General features: G+C 44.8%; 1 protein-coding gene across 1 annotated transcript; it reads left to right on the top strand.

The window, feature by feature from the left end:
- The first annotated feature begins 5,666 nt into the window (after positions 1–5,666).
- Positions 5,667–6,906, top strand: LOC123348757 (olfactory receptor 14A16-like). Its single transcript, XM_044986392.1, has one exon. The coding sequence runs from the start codon at positions 5,667–5,669 to the stop codon at positions 6,600–6,602; it is 936 nt and encodes a 311-aa protein (XP_044842327.1). The 3' UTR covers positions 6,603–6,906.
- The last annotated feature ends 15,479 nt before the right edge of the window (positions 6,907–22,385 follow it).

The following is a 22,385-nucleotide window of genomic DNA, read 5'->3' as shown; positions in this document are numbered from 1 at the left end:
AAAGAATATGTATTTGAAACAACTCAGAACTCAATGGAACTGTATCAATTTATACCAGTTTAGGCCTTAGCTAGGAGCTTTTAGTGTTTGCCTCTGGCTGCTTCTTAGTAATCAACATCAAACAGCCAGGGCAGCCGGAGCTCTGGCTCCCTTTGGTGGCTGCATCCCAAGAGCTGCTGATGAAATGCAGAGAAAAACATCTCTGCTCCAAGAGCTGTTTATGTGGCGTTATTGAAGGAATAGGCTATTCCAGGCCAGCTGGGGCTCTGGTGCCACTGGGCTCTGAACTACTCTAGGTCACATGTCTCTGCTTCAAATACATATTTTACTCTGCAGTCTCCTTGGGATGCCACTTGTCATTCAGCCCTGCCTTGTTTCTGGCCAAGAGTCCTTCCAGGGATCATGCCATCATATGAGATTCAGGGTGGGTCATTTCCTCCTCTGGGGTGTTAGGTTTGGTTAGGGCTGGTTATCAGGGTGGTTTCTTCCCCAGGTGAGATCAGAGCTGGGCTTAAGCCCCGGAGACCAGATTCAACTATTTAACCCCAGGACAGTTACGTCCTGGGCTGTGATCATATCTGAATCCCACACAACCCAGTATCAGCTCTAGAGTTGGGAGGGGCTTTCAATCCCCCATCCTGTTTAGTCCTTCACCTCTCAACCAATCCTGGCAAAGGAGGAGAGCAGAGAGTGGTCGTCTGTAGTGTGGGTCCCCGTCTGTCGGGAACCGCAGAGACCCAGCCTCTCAGGGAATATGGTGATGGGGCAGGGAAATTGCTGCTGGAAAACACAGTGGTGGGGCATTATTGAGCGATATAGAGACGGACAATGACTGAGAATCCTGGCAGTGGACTGTCAAATGCTTCGCAGGCTGGGAAACATTCCACAAAGACCAGCACTGTAAGTTTGCTATTTCAGTTAATATGTTTGGGGTTTAATATACTGGAAGAAATGTAATAATAGAACTATGAATTACATTGTAACTGTAAGTCTTCTACAATCATTTAAGAAAACATCTAGAGCTCATTTTTTCTTAGCAGAAAAAATCATTTTTATAGAAATTATGGAAACCAAAACATTTTTTGGTTTTGTGCATCGAGAACCAATCAATTGCTGTTAAAAAGTGCTGAAATCTGGAAAAAAAAATCACTATTTTTTTTTAAAAAGCTTTAATTATGCCAATACATATGTTGTTTTTATCAATAGCAAAGACTTCCCTGGAAAACATTTTCAATTGAAAATCTTCTTTTCCTTTGGAATAATTTAAACGGATTTGAAATTTAGATTGAAAACAAACAGATTGGAAACAGATTGAAAATTTAGCCCGGATTGCAAATCAATAATTAAAGCAGGATGATAACATTTATATTCTCAAATCACACCACAATTACAATGCCAATCACTCTATTGGAATCCTGTTTAATTACTGTTTCAAACAGTTACTTGCAGGATGGTAACACTAAGTAAAGAGCAAAGTTGATAACCACGGAATAGGCGTTATCCATGCAGGCACCTTTAGACTTAAGAACAGAAAGCTGAAGCCCCCAGCCAAAGCTTTCTCTACACAAGGACATTGAGGAGGGCAACGAGACTAGACCCCAGCTCTCCTGCTCTACCACCATATCTCTGTCCCACACTGATGCCTGCTAAACAGACAGCACACCACAGAGTAAGACACAGCCAATGCCCCAGAGATTTTAAACCCAAAGTAGACAGAGCAGAGAAAGGGATGGAGGGAAACAGAGGCTTAGGCAGAAGAAGTGACCAGCCCAATGTCACACAGCAGGTCAGTGGCAGAACTGGGAATAGAAATCACATCTCCTGATGGCCACAGGCCCACACAGCACAGACAGAAGGTCACAGTGGCAAATGACACAACAGAGAATTAGCTAAGTAATGCTATTAGCCCCTCATCACAGAGAGGTGGAAATGCAGCTGGGATCTGGTGCCACAAATCAGTTTTGGAAGCAGGCAGCAGGCTGTCTGTGGGGTGTTGCAGTGGAATCCTTACAGCTGAGCAGTCATATGGGAAGCTTTGTGAGTCCATGTCATATTTCCTTGGAAATCAGGCACCATTAGTTCTTTAGCACATTACCTCCACATCCAAATTTTCAGCCTGCTCTCTGACTAAGAGGGGGATCATCTTGGCTAGAATTCGTGGGTTTGAGTGTGCTTTGTCCATCCTTCATAGTCTATTTTATCAAGCCACATCCTGAGCCAGATTTTCAGATAAGCTGAAAATGAGATAGAGAAGATCTCTGCAACACTGAATTCCTACACAGTTCTGTCCCCAGTAGGAATTAACCACTCTGTAACTATTAAAAGTGCCATCCTTACAATTAATCCCCTGCGTCAAAGACCAAAGAAAGTGCAGACGCGTTTGGAACTTTGGTTTCCTCAGATCAGATTCGCAGGCAAAAAATATGGATTTGAAACTATTTATGGGCCCGATCCCCAGCTGGTGTAGATCTGCAGTATCACCAGCAGAGTTAATGAAGCCAGTTTCCCCAGCTGGTGAAAACAGACATACATCCATGGACGTCTTAGAGCCAGATCCCCAGCCAATGTAAATCAAAGAAGCTCCATTGAAATCAAAAGGCCACATCTCCACTTGGCTTAAAGAGCCCAAACTATTCGAAATTGTATCAATTTACATGGGTTGAAGATGTTGAACTGAGCTTTTAGTGTTTGCCTCTCGCTGCTTCTTTGTGACCAACATCAAAAAGCCAGAGCAGCTTGAGCTGTGGGTTCCTCTCATGGCTGCATCCCAAGAGCTCCTGATGCAATATAAGGGGAAAAAACATCTCTGCTTTCAGAGCTGATTATGTGGTAATAATGAAGGAACAGGCTATTCCATGATGGCTGGGGAGCTGATGCCTCTGCACTTTGAACTATTGTGGGTGACATGTCTGTGTTACAAATATATATTCTATTCTTCAATCTCCTTGGGACTCGTGTGGGGCATCAGCCCTGCCTTTTCTTTAGCCAAGGGTCCTTCCAGGCATGCTGCAATCATGTGAGAACCAGGGCAGGTGCTGTTCTCCTTCTGTGGGGTAAGGGTCGACTAGGGCAGGATGTCAGGATGGTTTCCTCCTGAGATTAGATCAGAGATGGGCTCACAACCCTGGAGTCTGGGTTCAGTGCTTTGGGTGCCGAACAAGCACATACTGAGCTGTGATCATGTTTGACATGAAACTCCTAGAGACTTCAGTGGGAGTTCAGCACCCAGCAACCACATACTGAGTTGTGCCCATGTTTGAAGACTGCAGAAGCTGTGATTTGTTTTACAGCTTGGAGAGGCTTCACCTCTCAGCCAAGCCTGTCTGAGGAGGGGAGGAGGGGAGCAGAGAGCTCCCATCTGTGGAGTGGGTCCCTGTCTTCTGGGGTCCCCAGGGGCGGCTCTAGGCACCAGCAAAGCAAGCACTTGCTTGGGGCAGCCCATTTGCAGGGGCGGCAGGAAAGCTGAGAACCAAAACAGGGGGCCCTGAGAGCTGTAGTTCCTTGATTAGCTCCCTGCCTATAGAGCCAGCCCTGGAGCAGGGAAAGAACTACATTTCCCAGCATTCTCTTGGCCACTACCAACTGGAAAGGAAGGAGGGGGACCTCATGGGGCAGTGTGCTGTGAATGATAGGGATACCATATTTTAACATTCAAAAAACAGGACACTCCAAGGGAGGGAAGCCCCACCCTGCCACCATCCACTCCCTCCAACTGCCCCCCACAGAAACCCCAACCCATCCAACTCCCCACCCCACTCCCTGTCCCCTGATTGCCCCCTCCCGGGACCCCTGCCCCTAACTGCCCCTTGGGACCCCACCTCCTATCTAAGCGCCGCTCCTTCTCCTTGTCCCCTGATTGCCCCCTCTTGAGATCCCCCCCCCCACCCTCCTAGGACCTCACCCCCTACCCCTGGGACTCCGCTGCCTATCCAACTGCTGCCTGTCCCCTGACTGCCCCCACCCCCAAACCCCTGACCCATCCAACCCCCTGACCCTTAACTGCCTCCACAGAAACCCCTACCCCATCTCCAACCCCCCAGCTCCCTTACTGTGCCACTCAGACCAGCGCGTCTGGCTCCGCGCAGCGCCAGACATGCTGCTGCATACATGCTGCCGTGCTCCCCCGTGGAGCCCACAACACCCCCGCCCAAACACACACACCCAGCACCTGCCTTCCAGATTTGAACACCTCAGAATTCAGGAGTGCTCAAGCTCAGTTTGGGCAGCTGTTACTTCATATCTCCCAAATCAAATACACTGATCCACTGTAACTTGCTGTAGAAAAAGTAGGATAAAATTGAGCAAGAAATGCTTCCCAGTGGTTATTAGGACTGGAATTGCTATTTTCTACAGCCGTTGCCTTTTGTTTGTTTGTTTGTTTGTTTGTTTGTTTGTTTGTTTGTTTAAAAGGAAGACAGTGATATTGCATTGGCAAATTCACCATAGAAAGAAAGAGTGGAACAAAAGAATAATAAAGGCACCTCAACTTTTCCTCATTTATGGAGGACAGTCTTATAATATGCATCCAGATATCCTCCAATCACACAAGCTGAAAATTGTTCCACTTTACTGCAGCTCTGTAACGATATGGGACCCAATCCTGTCTGTGTTCTGTGCACATCCAAAATTCCTGCTGAATGACCCATCCTGGGAGCGAGTTACCAGTGACCCAGGGCTGCAGCAGAAGGAGGGTACAGGTGGAGGGGAGGAAGAGCCCAGACCTGGGGCAGCTAGGGGGTTGTGGGGAGAGCACTGGTAAGGGGAAAGGGGGAAGCCCAGCGCTGGGGCGGCAGGGTGTTTGGGTGGGGGGGAGAGCCCAGGGCTGGGGCAGCAGAGGGGTGTGGGGGCAGCCAAAAATTTTTTTTGCTTGGGGTGGCAAAAAACCTAGAGCCAGCCCTGGGGGTCCATGTCTTCTGGGAAAGATCCAGCATCACAAGAAATATGGTGAAGGGTCAGAAAAACAGCAGCTGGATATATCAGTTATGGGGGCATTATCGACAGGTACACAAACAGGCAATGAATGAAGAATCCTCTTAGTGGAGAGTCAAATGCATCAAAGATTGGAGAATATTCCACAGAGACAACACAGTAAGTTTGCTATTTGCAATTAAATATAATTGAGTATTAATATAACAGGAAAATTTCATAATAGAACTAGGAGTTACAATTGGAATTCTTCAAAACATTTAATATAATTTAATCAAACATTTAGAGCTCCTCAGAGCTCCCCCTCCAACCAGGAGGAAACAGTTGACTTTTCATAGAAATTGTGAAAACCAAAACTTTTTTTTCTTTTTGTTCCTTGAGAACCAGACAATTTCAGGTAAACTGCTTAAAACTGAAACATTGTCACTGAATTAAAAAAAAAGTTTTGATTTTTCCAGTACATAGGTTATTTTTCAAGAATAGCAGGGACTTCCTTGGAACATGTTTCAGTTTAAAATCCGGTGTTCCTTTGAAATAATTTAAACTGAAAATGTCTGAATACACCACATTGGACATGTAGATTTCAACGGGGGTAGGAATAGCCATGACTAGTGCTGTGCATTGTTGACACTCACATCATATTGCTGCGGGAAATCAGGGCCACACCCTCTGTCACTGTAATTCCCCCATTGTCTTTGTCCTTCCCTCCACAGCCATCACACAATGAACTGAGAAAGAAAATGTCCAACCAAACCACCCTGACCGAGTTCCTTCTCCTGGGATTCTCTGATGTTCGGGAGCTGCTGATTTTGCACTTTGTGGTGTTCTTGCTGATTTGCCTGGCGGCCCTGATGGGGAATCTTCTCATCATCACAGCCATAGCCCTCAACCCCCATCTTCACACCCCCATGTTCTTCTTCCTGGTGAATCTGTCCATTCTAGACTTCGGCTCCATCTCCGTTACCATCCCCAAATCCATGGCCAATTCCCTCATGAACACCAGGGTGATTTCTTATCCTGCATGTGTCACCCAAGTCTTTCTCTTTCTCCTCTTCGCTGCAACTGATCTTGCCTTACTCACCATCATGGCATATGACCGATATGTCGCCATCTGCCAACCACTGCACTATGAGAGAGTGATGAACAGGAGAGCTTGTGTCCAGATGGCAGCCAGTGCCTGGATTACTGGTATTGTCTACTCTGCCCTGCACACTGGCAACACCTTCAGGTTACCATTCTGCCAGTCCAATGTCATCAACCAGTTCTTTTGTGAAATCCCCCAACTACTCAAGATCACCTGCTCTGATTTGTACCTCACTGAAGTTGGGGCTATTGCCTTAGGTGTGTTTTTAGGGCTAAATTGCTTTGTTTTTATAATTGTGTCTTACGTTCAGATCTTCAAAGCTGTGCTGAGAATCCCTTCTGAGCAGGGCCGGCATAAAGCCTTCTCCACCTGCCTGCCTCACCTCACTGTGGTCTCTTTGTTGATTTTCACTGTCATCTTTGCCTATCTGAAACCCACCTCCAGCTCAGCATCAGGTCTGGACCTTGTGGTGGGTGTTCTCTATTCCCTGGTGCCTCCAGTGATGAATCCCATCATCTACAGCATGAGGAACAAGGAAATCAAAGCTGCATTGAAGAAACTGATTGTGTGGAGGTTATTCACCAAGAGTTAAAATGTTGATCACTGAAGCTTGAATGTGATTTCATTCTGAGTTTCTTTGTAGATATAATCAACTGATGACAAATTTGTCTCTTTGAGAGAATAGGGTGTAATCTGTGTATGAAATCATGAAATGTGGACTAGCTTCACTGATGTCAAATGAGTTAGTATAAGATTACACCAGTGTGCATAAGATCAGAATCTGTCTACGTATGCACCTGTCTATCTGTCATAGGCATTTATAGGGCTACTGTTACTGCACAGAATATAATCAGCCATTTCTAAGTCACTAGTAGACTTCATGAAGTCTGTGTCTCTTCTACTTTTTTGGAGTAAATATTGTGCCTGGGGTATGAGAGGTTTAGCTTGTGTGTTTGCTTGGTTTTTTTTTTCTTCAATTTGAATGTTTTTGTTGATTCATTCGTTGACTTGTTTCTTTGTTCCAGGTGGCTTTTTGGGGGGAGGGAGGAGCTTGGGAGGGTGGAGTATGGTGGTATCCATTTGTTTTGTCATCTATTTAAGGTGTCAATGTCATAATCACCTTGGTGGGGTTTTCTGAGAGACTTGATGTTTCGCTTAACCCTGTTGATGAAGAATTGAAAGAAAGATTCTGCTGGAGTCTGTTCAAGTGATGATTTTAACGCTGGTGGGATTTTATTGTGTCATTTATGATGTGTTAGGGCACCTAGAGCCTTATATAACTGTATGTATTATTGTTATTTATTTAAATTTATTAAAATAATAAAAACTGTATTGTTCTTCCTATGGTGGAAAGGTATTTGGAATTGAAAGGTATTAAAATGTTTCCTAAAGACAAACTAAGTCTGAATAATGAGGCCAAATTTTGATTCCACCAGATATCCATCTGGACGTGCTCATATTTTCTCTTATGTTCTGCTTTGTTCCTATTGTGGTAAATAAATCACACTTTGCATGGTGAAGACGTCTAGTCACTCAACCTACTACTGGTCACAACCCCTGTGGGAAGAACTGCAGGTACCAAACACAGTTGGAGAAATCACGGTTGGGACCCAGTTTGAGAGATGGAGAATCACATGATTCCACCCTAAGACAGGGATAGGCACAAAGCTTAGACCAGAGGGTTTGAAGAAAAACACCAGAGCGGGGAGAAGAGGTTGAGCTAACCTTTTAATCGTAACAATTGGGATATAGCCATTCACTTCAACGTGTAGCTTTGTATAGAGCCGTTCCACCCCTGCTTTCCCTGTCATCCCGGGGCCCCAGCACGCTATCCTGCTGGAGCCAGGCAATCCCATCTGCTACAACAAAGACCCAGGGGCTGAATTACTTGCCCCAAACCTGCAGTCTCCTGGGGGGTGGAGAGGCTCTCTCTTTAGCCAGCTGAAAACAAAATGAAGGGGTATCCCAGGCTGCCAATTAGACAAGGAGCCAATGATCACTACCCATTTAGCCCAATGATCTAGCCAGCTTTCTATCCACCTTCTAGTCCATTCATCCAGCCCATACTTATTTAATTTGCTGGCAAGAATACTGTGGGAGACCATATCAAAAGCTTTGCTAAAGTCAAGCAACAACACGTCCACTGATTTCCCCTCATCCACAGACCCAGTTTTCTCGTCATAGAAGGCAATTAGGACTAGTCAGGCATGACTTGCCCTTGGTGAATCCATGCTGACTGTTTCTGATCACTTTCCTCTCCACTAAGTGCTTCAGAATTGATTCCTTGATGACCTGCTCCATGATTTTTCCAGGGACTGAGGTGAGGCTGACTGGCCTGTAGTTCCCCGGATCCTCCTTCTTCCCTTTTTAAACGATGTGCACTACATTAGCCTTTTCCCAGTCATGCGGGATCTCCCTGGATCACCACGCGTTTTCAAATATAATGGCCAATAGTTCTACAATCACATTCACCAACTCCTTTAGCACCCTTGGATGCAGCACATCTGGCTCCATGTGCTCAAGCAGCTTTTCAAAATGGTCCTGAACCTCTTCTTTCTCCGCAGAGGGATGGTCACCTCCTCTCCATACTGTGCTGCCCAGTAGAGTAGTCTGGAAGCTGACCTTGTTCATAAAGACAGAGGCAAAAAGAGCATTGAGTACATTAGCTTTTTCTATATCCTCTCTCACTACGTTGCCTCCCCCATTCAGTAAGAGGCTCACACTTTCCCTGACCTTCATCTTGTTGCTAACGTACCTGAAGAAACCCTTCTTGTTACTCTTAACATCTCTTGCTAGCTGGAACTCCAAGTCTGATTTGGCCTTCTTGATTTCACTCCTGCATGCCTGAGCAATATTTTTATTCTTCTCCCTGGTCATTTGTCCAAGCTTCCACTTCTTGTAAGCTTCTTTTTTGTGTTTAAGATCAGCAAGGATTTCACTGTTAAGCAAAGCTGGTTGCCTGCCATATTTACTATTCTTTCTACACATCAGGATGGTTTGTTCCTGCAACCTCAATAAGGATTCTTTAAAATACAGCCAGCTCTCCTGGACTCCTTTCCCCTTCATGTTATTCTCCCAGAGGATCCTGCCCATCACTTCCCTGAGGGAGTCAAAAATCTTCTTTTCTGAAGTCCAGGGTCCGTATTCTGCTGCTTTCCTTTCTTCCTTGTGTCAGGATCCTGAAGTCGACCATCTCATGGTAACGGCCTCCCAGGTTCCTATGCACTTTTGCCTCCCCTTCAAATTCTTCCCTGTTTGTGCGGAGCAGGTCAAGAAGATCTCTGCCCTAATTGGTTCCTTCGGTACTTGCAGCAGGAAATTTTACTTTCACTTTTCTGTCCTGAATTTTGAATGCCCAAATCTCATGTGCATTTGATACTGGAGTCTGTGTTCAGCCCATTACTAAGAAAGGAGCCATTGGTAACACCCAGATGAAGTTTCCAAAGCCCTCAATATTGGGAAGGTTTTGGATCTCTCTCTAATTGTCCATGCTTATATGTTCAAAGCCTCTTAGGGGATTTCAGACACTCAGGGATAGATTCACAAAAGGACTTGTGTGCCACATTTTCTAAGGTTTTTAGACACCAAAAAGGACTTTAGTGCCAAAGTGAAGATGCTTCTACAATGACAGGAGAGCTTCTTCCATTGGCATAGTTAATCCACTATCCCAAGCAGCAGTAGCTATGTTGACAGAAAAAGTGGTTCCTGTCAACATAGCACTGTCCATAAATGGGGCAGGGGTGTAGATTTTTCACCATCCATCTGCCCTGCTCTTCAAAAAAAGTTTCGGAGTTCTTCCAACCCCCCCAGCAACTTTCACACACATCCTCCGCCGCCCCAAGTTCCACCTAGATTGTGGTGACCTTAGGCATCTAGTTTAACCCCTTTAGGGACAATGTAGCTGAAAACAGGGAATACAGGCTGAGCTAAAGAATTTCTTAAATACAGTAACATTACTTTTAAAGCTCTTGTGTGTTAGACATTATCTGACCACAACAGTGTCCTGAGATGTCCCCTCCCTTGCTCTGGTCTCACCCCTTCTGGGAGTTGGAAATTCATCAGTGTTTCCACCTGGGCAGAGTCCTCCTTCCTCTCAGCAAGTCCTTCTTACTTCTGGCCACGGTCGGCCACTCCTTGCACAGAACAGAACCCCGCTGTTCAATAGGCCCCCATCTCTGTGCCATGGGTTCACACTGTGAAGTGCTCTTGTTCTATTGTTTGGGCTACCTAATAATACTTTAACACTTCACTTACAGAGGTAGCAATACTGAGTTTAGCCCCTAATCTTTGGCCACAACTTCTTTGGCTTTAAAATGGTGATGACAATGGAACTTCTCTGCGTTGGCGCTAGTATAGCTAACACGGGAAATTTTACCCTTACGTCTCTTTCACATTGACTTTCTCCAGGGTGATAGAAAAAATTGTGTCTTCGTTTCCAAGCCATTGGCCAAATCCTGATCTCTTTGAAGTGAAAGGCTAAACCCCAGTGACTTCACTGGGATCCAGATGTGGCCTCGTATTACAAGTCAGTTATTCTTTGGGAAACAACAGGAATCCATCCTCATCAAAATAACCTCTTCCAACCTAGCAAGAATGACACAACTTGTAGTTATTTTTAAAACTACTACTACTACTACTACTAAAGACACTAGACCATTTAGCATATAATCAATAATAATACAGTAATATCCCAGAAGTCTGACATAAATTCAATGATAATTCAGCTACACACAAACCTCTTTTCCACCCCTTGGTCATTATGGAAAGCAAACCTATGGCTCACTAGGAAAACGCTGTCAAAGTGATCCTAGAATATCAGGGTTGGAAGGGACCTCAGGAGGTATCTAGCCCAACCCCTGCTCAAAGTGGGACCTACCCCAACTAAATCATCCCAGCCAGGGCATTGTCAAGCCTGACATTAAAAACCTCTAAGGAAGGAGATTCCACCACCTCCCTAGGTAACCCATTCCAGTGCTTTGCCACCCTCCTACTGAAAAAGTTTTTCCTAATATCCAACCTTAACCTCCCCCACTGCAACTTGAAACCATGACACCTTGTTCTGTCATCTGCCATCACTGAGAGCAGCCTAGATCCATCCTTTTTGAAATCCACTTTCAGGTAGTTGAAAGCAGCTATCAAATCCCCCCTCATTCTTCTCTTCTGCAGACTAAACTATCCCAGTTTCCTCAGCTTCAAATCCTAAGTCATGGGCCTCAGCCCCTTATTCACTTTTGTTGCCTCCCATAGGATTCTTTCCAATTTGTCCACATACTTCTTGTAGTGTGGGGCCCAAAGCTGGGCAGAGTTCTCCAGATGAGGCCTCATCAGTGTCAAATAGAGGGAAGTCATATACCGTTATCTGTTAGACTGAAGAGTTAAAAAAAAACTGTTCATTCAGATCTGGTTTTAGCAGATGATACTTTAGCTTTGGACCTGGCTGAGGAACCTAACAGCAGTTTCATTAAAACTTTTGAAATTTCAAACTTTATGTTTTGCAATTTTTAATCATACATTTTAAAATATTGATGAAAACATTCTCAGACACTGGGATCCAGGCTGGGAATACTAGCAATGTGCTTTGCATAGCCACAGGAATGGCTTTAAAAAGACAGAAACAAGTGACCCATAGTCACTTTGGCTGAGATTTTCAAAGCCAACTCTAGGAGGTGAATGCCCAACCCCCATTCATTTCACTGGGAATTTGGCATCCCAGTGCCCTAGAGACCCAGGAAAATCTCAGCCTTTGTATTTGTAATCATGTATTTAAAGTATTTCTAGCAGCCCCATGGCTGCAGTATGTGAGAATCTCAAGATATTTAAAGTAGTTGTCTTAATGCTGTCCAGTGAGGTAAGGAAGTAGCATTATTCGTATTGGGATGGGAAACTGAGGCACAGAGAGGTTAAGGGCCAGGCTTCTAAAGATGGTCAGAACCCTAAAATGTAAACAGGTGCCCAGTGGGATTTTCAGAAGTGCTCAGCTGCCTTAAGAAGCCCGGACACCTTTAAAAACGTGCTGTAAGTGACTCCTGTCAGGTTGGACAGGGCATGTGTGACAGCACAGGGAATGAAACCTGCATCTCTGCACTGGGAGGCTGCTATCCTAAGCACATGATCATCCTTCCTCATCTGCTGAGAGGATAGGACTGATGCTGATTGACCCAGCACATGCTGGGCCTTTAGCAACATTCCTGATATCTCACTCAGTGCTCTGTGTGAAGCTGATTTCCGTGAGTATCATGTGCCAGGTGTGTGAGTTTTGGCTGTAATTCTTTTGAAACAAGTAGCTGATGTGTACCTCATAGCACACAGTCATCGAGCATCCTTGAGCATCTAAATACCAGGCACAACTTCCACCGGCGAGTAGCAGGTGCTGTTTGGAGGGACAGTGTCTACCAGGGAAGTGGGGCAGAGTGACTCAATACCAGGCCAGTAAACCCAGGATGCAAATGGAGGAGCAAGGGACTGAATGCTAGTTTGCTAAGTCCTAGTCTAGTGCTCTAACCATTGGGCAAACTTTCCCCACTAAGTAGAAGACTTTAACCGAAGCAATGAAATATCTGCTGCTTTGGGGCAGGGATTGTTCCCATGGCAGGATGGGAATTAGAGTTTGCTTCCCAGGTCTGTGCAATGGCTGCAGACCGTAAATTCACCGAGACCAGTGCAGTTAGGGGATAGAAACTGATAATAAGAATCCTCCATGTAAAGTTGACTCCACCTGGCGGTCCTTGTTTGCCAGCATTTGTTTGGCATGGGGCAATTGTTCAGCTACATCAGGAGTTTAATCGGCAACTGGATCCTCAGTTACTGAGATGTTTTCAGCATTTTAGGAATTAGGGTCAGACTTTTTAAGATATTTAGACACCCAAAGATGCACATAGGAGCCTAGTGGAGATTTCATAAGTGCCTAACTCCCAAAGGTTTCAGTGTTTGGGTGCAGAGGTGTTTTTGAAACCCCACTAAGTGCTGATCTGCATCATTTGGAACCTAAATATCTTTACAAATCTGGCTCCTATTGACTAACATTTATGCTCCCTGGTGGAGTTCAATGTTCAGCTGCTTGTACTGGGAATTTGGTGCCTGACTCCTCTAAACAGCTTTGGAAATCTTAGCCTGGAAGCCTGAAATACCTCAGCCTAACGGTAAATTGTTCCAAGCTGTCTTCATGATTTAAGAGCCCAGATCCCATCTCCTAACATTAGCCACCCGAGCTCAGACCCAGGAGTGTCAGGTGGACTTGAGATTACGCACTGCAACATCTACACTGATAATGTTAATATGCCAGCTTGCTCCAAGCTGAAGTGTAGATATAGGCTTAGGAGCCTAATTCTCATTGAAGGTTCTTGGTCTACCCTGCTTGTTCTCAGCACTGCTGGGTTTAGCCCTAGATTTTCAAAGGAGTGGATGTATGACACCCTTAGGCTGCTTTGAAAAACTGGGGATTTGGTGCCCAACCTTACCCTGATTTCACAGAGTCGGGTCTGGGATCAGTCCCTGGCTCTCAGTCCCTTCCATCAGACCTAAAGTGGGATTTTCAAAAATTTAAAACGGCCAGATTTTCAAAAGTATTTATGCACCTAAAGATGCAGATAGGGTCCTAGTGGGATTTTCTAAAGTCCCTAAACGTCCATTGATTTCAACAAGAATTAGGTGTCTAACCTGCTTAGGTATTTCTGAAAATTCCACTAGGCACCTATCTGCGTTTTTCGAAGCCGAAATACTTTTAAAAAATTGGCCATTAGCCACTTTTTAAAATACATCTAAATACCTTTGTGAATCCCACTCTAGGTCCGTAAAACAGAATGATTTCATTGTATATTAGGCACCTAGGCTCTTTTGAAAATCCCACTAGGCACCTCAAGAACTTTAACAATCCAGCTCTGCTGTAAGTCCCAGCATTAATTCCTAAAGAAAGGGAGAAGAAAGTCATGTACAGATGGAAGTCATGGTGGATAACGGGACATAGAGCTTCAGGGAAATTCAGTGTTAAGACTGAACTTAAAAAGAAACCCAATATTTGAAAGAATGGAAATGTTCACAGTCACTTCACAGTGATGGGAGAAAGAAGGGAATTCCTAAAGGAAAAAACGACAACAAGAAACGTTGCCAAGCTGGAGTTAAAATTGACAGTTGTTACTAGTAATTGAAGAATAGTAATACAAAAAAGCAAGTGAACATATTTTTCAGAAGTTGTTGCTGGATCAAAAATTTCCAAACATTTCGGGGAGGTGGTGCCTCTGTTATAAGCTGAAGCTTAGCGGTTCGCAGACTTACCTGTGGGGTGGGACAACTGGGTTTGATTTCCCTTTTTCACTAATACAGAGAAAGGGTTTGAATAAGGGTCTTCCATAAGAGAGGAGCACGCCCTGAGTAATGGGATATTGCGGTCTGGGGTTTACTCAATCTCCACTCTTAAAGCTCTGCTATTTTGTGTCAATACTTAAAGATAGACTGGAGCAAGGATTTGATTTTGAGTAAACACAAGGCTATAGAAACCTTCTCACCAGCTTTCTGCCACCAATACTAAGAATCACTATGACTTGCCATTGTGAAAGACAATGGGCCTCGGATGCTACAGCCCAGTAGTTCATACACTCACCTAGCATGTGAGCCACCACAAATAGCGGGTCCTAGGTACCTAATTAACCATCTACACTTTTCCACTGAAGTTACACTGTTTTCTTTGTGTGTGCGCTTTCCCAATCAGAAAGGGAATTCCTAAGCAAAATAATGCACAAAACAAAAACTTTGTTACAGTAGTGAGTGGTTACCAGTAACTTCACAGCAAGAACTTCAAGGTGTTCATCATTCTCATTAATGTCCTCCCTGCAGGTATAGTTTTAGGACTCTAAATGGAACAGGAGAATCTCACCAGCTCTATGACAGAATTTATTTTGGGGGGCATCTCACAGAGCACTGAGATCTAGCACTTCCTCTTTCTGGTCTTCTTCCTAGTCTATGGGACTACATGCCTTGGGAACCTCATCATCATCATCACCGTGATCTCTGACCCTCACCTCCACACGCCCAAATACCTCCTGTTGGCCTGGACCTCAGTGAGTCCTGGGTGACTGCCCTCAAGATGCTAAAGGACCTCCTGTGCCAGCATTCAATGGGTGTCTGACCCAGATGTTCTTCTTCCACTTCATCGGGGGCACTGTGGTCTTCTCCCCAGTAGTAATGGCGGCTGATCGGTATGTGGCCATCTATAAGCCATTGCACTACCTGTCTATCATGAACAAAAGTATGTGCATGGGGTTGGTGGCAGGGGCATGGCTTGGTGGCTTTGTCTATTCTATTGTCCAGCTTGCACTGATCATCCAACTGCCCTTCTGTGGAACCAACACACTAGACAGTTTCTAATGCGATGTCCCACAAGTCATCAAACTGGTCTGCACACTCCTTGTGTCTTCATCTATGACCAGCATTTCCAAGAATTCATACTGGACAAGGCAGTGTCTGTGCTGTACACAGTGGTCACTCCAATGCTGATCCCATTGATCTACACCCTGAGGAAAACTGAGTTGAAAAACACCATCAAGAGGTTAATGGGAAGGTTCCTGTGCTCAAGGAGGAAAGCAAACTTCTAACAGATTTATGTTGCAGGCCAGCTGTGTGTTTTGCATTTTGCATTTTGTGTATTTCTAAATATTTCCAAGCTCTCTTAGGTATCTAGATGATCAAATTTTCATAGGATTTAGGCATGTTTAATCCCATAGCAAGCTTTGAGATTCTAAATCTTCAATCTGAAATTATATTTATTTTAATTTCAAGAGAAGACCCACATGAAAGAACCTAATTATAGGGGTGGGCAAACGTTTTGGCCCAAGGCCCACATTGAGGTTGTGAAACGGTATGGAGGGCCGGGTAGGGAAAACTGTGCCTTCCCAAGCAGCCTGGCATCCACCCCTTCCAACTTCTCTCTCCCTGCTCCACTCAGAGCCCCCCCCCATCCAATCCACTCTGCTCCTTGTCCCCTGACTGTGGGGGAGGGGGAACAGCAAGGGAGGGGCTGGGGGCTAGCCTCCCCAGCTGGGAGCTCAAGGGCCAGGCAGGACAGTCCCGCAGGCCAGATGTGGTCTGCAGGCCATAGTTTGCCCACCTCTGCTCTATGAGATAGAATTCTTGGCAAAGATTTTCATTCATTCAATTTTATGAACGTATACAGCCTCCATAACAGAGTATCTGAGCACTTCACAGCCCTTAGTCCTCACAACACCCTTGTGTAGTAGACAAATGCCATTGTCCCTGTTAAACAGAAGGGGAACTGAGGAAGAAAGAGATTAAATGATTTGCCCAATGTTACAGAAGTAGTCCTTGGAGGATGAAGGGAAGGAACACAGGTCTCGACTCTGCCAAGTTAGTTCCTGTTAGGATATAGATATTCAGGCCTGTCTGTAAAGGCATATATTTTAAGAATTTGGGTTTATTTTTATCACTTAGATAGTTGGAGGGGTATAAAACAAAGGATCAAAATCACAGTCCACCTGTGGCTTTGGCTAAGCAGCAGAAGCAGCCATAAGTTGGGATGATACTGTCACATCCTCACAGTCGAAACTAGTCACATTGAAATAAGTTGTTATTGGGCTGTTAGGAATACAGTCCTTTCTTGAAAATCACTACCAGATAAAGAGAACTAAAGATGGGGGGGATAGTTCAGTGGTTTGAATATTCGCCTACTAAACCCACAGTTGTGAGCTCAATCCTTGAAAGGACCACTTAGGGAACTGGGGTAAAAAATGTGTCTGGGGATTGATCCTGCTTTGAGAAGGGGGTTGGACTAGATGACCCCACCTCCCAGAATCTACAGGAAAGCTTGAGACAATAGGTCTGAGAAGGGAAACTGGTTTGGGTTTGACTGATGTAGCTACATCTGCCTGAAAGTGCAGAGACCCTGAACCAGTCACAAAGATAAATACATAAGGTTGAGGGGCAGGCTGCTGCTCCAGGATTGCTCTCACCATTGATGGAGAGATGGGACAATCTGGGGAGATGGAACACAGTGTTTATACAAACACGGCATCACTTCTCCCCCTCTGTCCGGGGGTGCTTCTAAGGTGGCCCTCCTCCAGCCGGAGTAGGTCCTTCCTCTGGCTGGGTGTCTCAAACTGGGCATTCTCCCGGTCTCTCAACCCTCACTATCACTGTCATTTTACCTAGGGGCCCCAGACCTAGTGTCTATATATTTAGCAGCCAACTTACCAGCAGGGAGCACATCTCACAGATTTCTGTCCATGAACCATAATCTCAAGGTTTTAGAATATTTTATGTTTATGAAAATGGGACAGAGGTTCTAAGCAATGAGAATCTCATATACTGGAACAAACAGAAAACCAGGCATCATGGTACAGAGACTGAGGTCACGTCAACTAGAATAGTTCCGTACCACTATGCTAATTTACAGCATCCAGAGATTGACTCTAACTGCATTATGGCAAGGTTTGTGTTGGGGTGGTGGGCGGATTTGACCCCTTAACGCCAATGGAGCTACAATTGATTTACACCAGGTGAGGATGTGACCCTTCGTCATTGTTCAGTCTCTCTGCCATATGTACAATCAGTGTGAAATAAACATTTTTAAGATGTCATGGAGCATTGCACCTTCAGCCTAATGAGTCTTTTATTTTAGTGATGTCTTCAGAAAGAAACCATATAATTGCTGAGAAAGAAAGAAAGAAAGAAAGAAATTGAAAATCAGATACAGAAAATCAAAGCAACACTGAATTCCTCCAAAGTTCCCTCCCCAGTGGGAAAGAAATGTTCCTTAGCCATTAAAAGTTCCATTCTTGAAATTAATCCCATGGGGGGAAAGAGTTGAGAACATAGAGACTGGTTAGGAACTTTTGTCTCCTCTTCAGATTCACAGGCAAAGAATATGTATTTGAAACTGAAGAATGGGCCAGATCGCCAGCTGGTGTAAATCCCCAGTAGCTCCACTGGAGTTAATGAGGCCTAATTCCCCAGCTGGTGGAAACTACATAGTCCATCGGCATCTCATCCCCAGCTAGTATACATCAAAGTAGCTCTGTGGAAATCAAAGGGTCTCATCTCCACTTGGTGTGAACATCCCTAACTACTCAGAACTCAATGGAACTGTGTCAATTTACACCATTTTAGGCCTTAGCTAGGAGCTTTTACTGTTTGTCTCTGGCTGCTTCTTAGTAATCAACATCAAACAGCCAGGGCAGCCTGAGCTGTGGCTTCCTGTGGGGGCTGCATTCCAAGAGTTGCTGATGAAATGCAGGAGAAAAACATCTCTGCTCTCCAAGTGCTGTTTATTTGGTGTTAATGAAGGAACAGGCTATTCCAGGCCAGCTGGGGCTCTGTTGCCACTGGGCTCTGAGCTATTGTAGGTCACATGTCAGTGCATCAAATACATATTTTATTCTTCAGTCTCCTTGGGATGCCACTTGTCATTCAGCCCTGCCTTGTTTCTGGCCAAGAGTCCTTCCAGGGATGCTGCCATCATATGAGATTTAGAGTGGGCCATTTCCTCCTCTGGGGGGGTTAGGTTTGGTTAGGGCAGGTTATCAGGGTGGTTTCTTCCCCAGGTGAGATCAGAGCTGGGCTTACAGCCCTGGAGACCAGATTCAGCTATTTAACCCCAGGGCAGGTACATCCTGGGCTGTGATCATACCTGAATCCCACACAACCCAGGATCAGCTCTAGAGTTGGGAGGGGCTTTCAATCCCCCATCCTATTTAGTCCTTCACCTCTCAACCAATCCTGCCAAAGGAGGAGATCAGAGAGTGGTCGTCTGTGGAGTGGGTCCCTGTCTGTCAGGAACTGCAGAGACCCAGCCTCTGAGGGAATATGGTGACGGCAGGGAAACAGCTGCTGGATAACACAGTGGTGGGGGCATTATTGAGAGATATAGAGACAGACAATGACTGAGAATCCTGGCAATGGACTGTCAAATGCTTCTCCGGCTGGGAAACATTCCACAAAGACCAACACTGTAAGTTTGCTATTTCAGTTAATATGGTTGGGGTTTAATATACTGGAGGAAATGTAATGATAGAACTATGAATTACATTGAAACGCTAAAACTTTTGCAATCATTTAAGAAAACATCTAGAGCTCATTTTTTCCTAGCAGAAAAAAATTCAATTTTTATAGACATTATGGAAACCAAAATATTTTTTTTTTGGTTTGAGCATCGAGAACCAAACAATTGTTATTAAAATCTGCTGAAATCAGGAAAAAAAATCCCTTAATTTTTTGAAAAAAAAAAGTTTTGATTTTGCCAATACATATTTTTTTTTTATGGATAGCAAAGACTTCCCAGGAATATATTTTCAATTGAAAATCCAGTTTTCCTTTGGAATAAATTAAACGGATTGGAAACTTAGATTGGAAACAAACAGATTGGAAACAGATTGAAAATTTAGCCCTGATTGGAAATCTATAATTAAACCAGGATGCTAACATTAATATTTTCCAATAACACCAAAATTACAAATCCATTCACTCTATTGCAATCGTAAAGTAGAGAGCATTGTTGATACCCACAGAATATGCGTTACACATCCAGGTACCTTTAGACTTAGGCACAGACAGCTGAAGCCCCCAGCTACAGCCAGTCTCTACCCAAGGACACTGAGGAGGGCAGTGGGACTAGACCCCAGCTCTCCTGCTCTACCACCATATCCTCTGTCCCACACTGATGCCTGCTAAACAGACAGCACACCCACATAGTAAGACACAGCCAATGCCCCAGAGATTTTAAACCCAAAGTAGACAGAGCAGAGAAAGGGATGGAGGGGAAACAGAGGCTTAGGCAGGAGAAGTGACCAGCTGCATGTCACACGGCAGGTCAGTGGCAGAACCAGGAATAGCAATCAAATCTCCTGATGGCCACTGACCCACACAGCACAGACAGAAGGTCACAGTGGCAAATGACCAACACTGTTCTCAGTGGTAGACGATGACAGAACAAGGAGTAATGGTCTCAAGTTGCAGAGGGGGAGGTTTAGGTTGGACATTAGGAAAACCTTTTTCACTAGTAGGGTGATGAAGAACTGGAATGGGTTAGCTAGGGAGGTGGTGGAATCTCCTTCCTTAGAGGTTTTTAAGGTCAGGCTTGACAAAGCCCTGGATGGGATGATTTAGTTGGGTTTGGTCCTGCTTTGAGCAGGGGGTTGGACTAGATGACCTCCTGATGTCCCTTCCAACCCTGAGATTCTATGATTCTATGATTCTATGACACAACAGAGAATTAGCTGAGTAATGCTATTAGCCCCTCAACACAGAGAGATGGAAATGGATCTGGTGCCACAAATCAGTTTTGGAAGCAGGCAGCAGGCTGTCTGTGTGGTGTTGCAGTGGAATCCTTAAACCGAGCTGTCATATAGGTTGCTTTTTGAGTCCATGTCATATTTCCCTGGAAAGTGGCAATCTTGCACCATTAGCATTTTAGTATGTTACCTCCACATTCAAGTTTACAGCCTGCTGTCTGACTAAGAGGGGAATCATCTTGGCTAGAATTCATGGGTTTGGGTGTGCTTTGTCCATTCTTCATACTGTATTTTATCATGCCACATCCTGAGCCAGATTTTCAGATAAGCTGAAAATCAGATAGAGTAGATCTCTGCAACACTGAATTCCTCCACAGTTCTGTCCCAGTAGGAATTAACCACTCTGAAACCATTAAAAGTTCCATCCTTGTAATTAATCCCTTGCATCAAAGATCAAAGAAAGTGCAGACAGGTTTGGAACTTTGGTCTCCTCAGATCAGATTCTCAGGCAAAGAATATGGATTTGAAACTGTTTATGGGCCTAATCCCCAGCTGGTGTAGATCTGCAGTAGCATCAGCAGAGTTAATGAAGCCAGATTCCCCAGGTGGTGAAAACGGACATACTTCCATGGACGTCTTAGAGCCAGATCCCCACCTAACGTAAATCAAAGAAGCTCCATTGAAATCAAAAGGCCACATCTCCACTTGGCGTAAAGAGCCCAAATTATTCACAATTGTATCAATTTACATGGGTTGAGGGGGTTGCACTGAGCTTTTAGTGTTTGCCTCTGGCGGCGTCTTTGTGTCCAGCATCAAACAGCCCGAGCAGCCTGAGCTGTGGGTTCTACTGATGGCTGCATCCCAAGAGCTTCTGATGCAACATAGTGGGAAAAACATTTCTGCTCTCTCAGAGCTGATTATGTGGCATTAATGAAGGAACAGGCTATTCCAGGCTGGCTGGGGAGCTGATGCCACTGGGCTCTGAGCTATTGTGAGCATGTCTGTGTTAAATATATATATTCTATTCTTTAATCTCCTTGGGACTCGTGTGGGGCATCAGCCCTTCCTTTTCTTTAGGCAAGGGTCCTTCCAGGCATGCTGCAATCATGTGAGAACCAGGGCAGGTGCTGTCCCTCTCTGTGTTGATAGGGTCAACTAGGGCAGGATGTCAGGATGGTTTGCTCCTGAGATTAGATCAGAGCTGGGCTCACAGCCCTGAATTCTGGGTTCAGCACTTTAGCCGCAGAACAAGCACATACTGAGCTGTGATAATGTTTGACATGAAACTCTGAGAGACTTCCAATGGGAGTTCAGCATCCCACAACCACATACTGAGTTGTGTCCATGTTTGAAGAGTGCAGAAGCTGTGATTTGCTATACAGCTTGGAGAGGCTTCACCCCTCAACCAAGCCTGTCTGAGGAGGAGAGCAGGGATCTCCCATCTGTGGAGTGGGTCCCTGTCTTCTGGGAACTGCAGAAAGACCCAGCATCACAGAAAACATTTTGAAGGGGCAGAGAAACAGCAGCTGGATAAATCAGTAATGGGGCATTATTGACAGGCATGCAAACAGGGAATGACTGAAGTATTCTCGTGGTGGAGTGTCAAATGCATCACAAATTAAAGAATATTCCACAGAAACAACACAGTAAATTTGCCAGGTGCAATTAAATGTCATTATATTTAAATATATTTAGAGCTCCTCAGAGTCTTTTCTTTTTCCCCGTCAGTGTTTATTTCTGTTTCAAAGGGACACTTGTTGAATGATAAAACTGAGTAAGCAGCAAAGTTGGCAGCCAAGAGCATGGGTATTAAACATACTAGCGCCTTAGACAGAGAACCGTGAATTGAAGTCCTCAGCCAAAGCCTGTCTCTCTTATCCCTGCCCAAGGACACAGAGCATGTCCATGGGATTAGAACTGAGATATTCTGCTCTATCGCCATATTCTCTGTCCTACAGTGCTGCCCGCTAAAAAGAAAGGTTGTAAATGGGGGCAGTGAACATACATATAATAAGACACAGCTCATCCCCCACAGAACTCACAGTGCAAGAAGACAATGCAGAGAATGGATGGAGGGGAAAGAGAGGAACAGGGAGGGGAAGTGACTGTCCCATTGTCAAAGAGCAGTTCAGTGGCAGAGC

This window comes from Mauremys mutica, chromosome 13 (assembly GCF_020497125.1).
Source record: "Mauremys mutica isolate MM-2020 ecotype Southern chromosome 13, ASM2049712v1, whole genome shotgun sequence".
Lineage (NCBI taxonomy): Eukaryota > Metazoa > Chordata > Testudines > Geoemydidae > Mauremys > Mauremys mutica.
The sequence above is the reverse complement of the archived record's forward strand: the minus strand, read 5'-3'. Positions and strand labels throughout refer to the sequence as shown.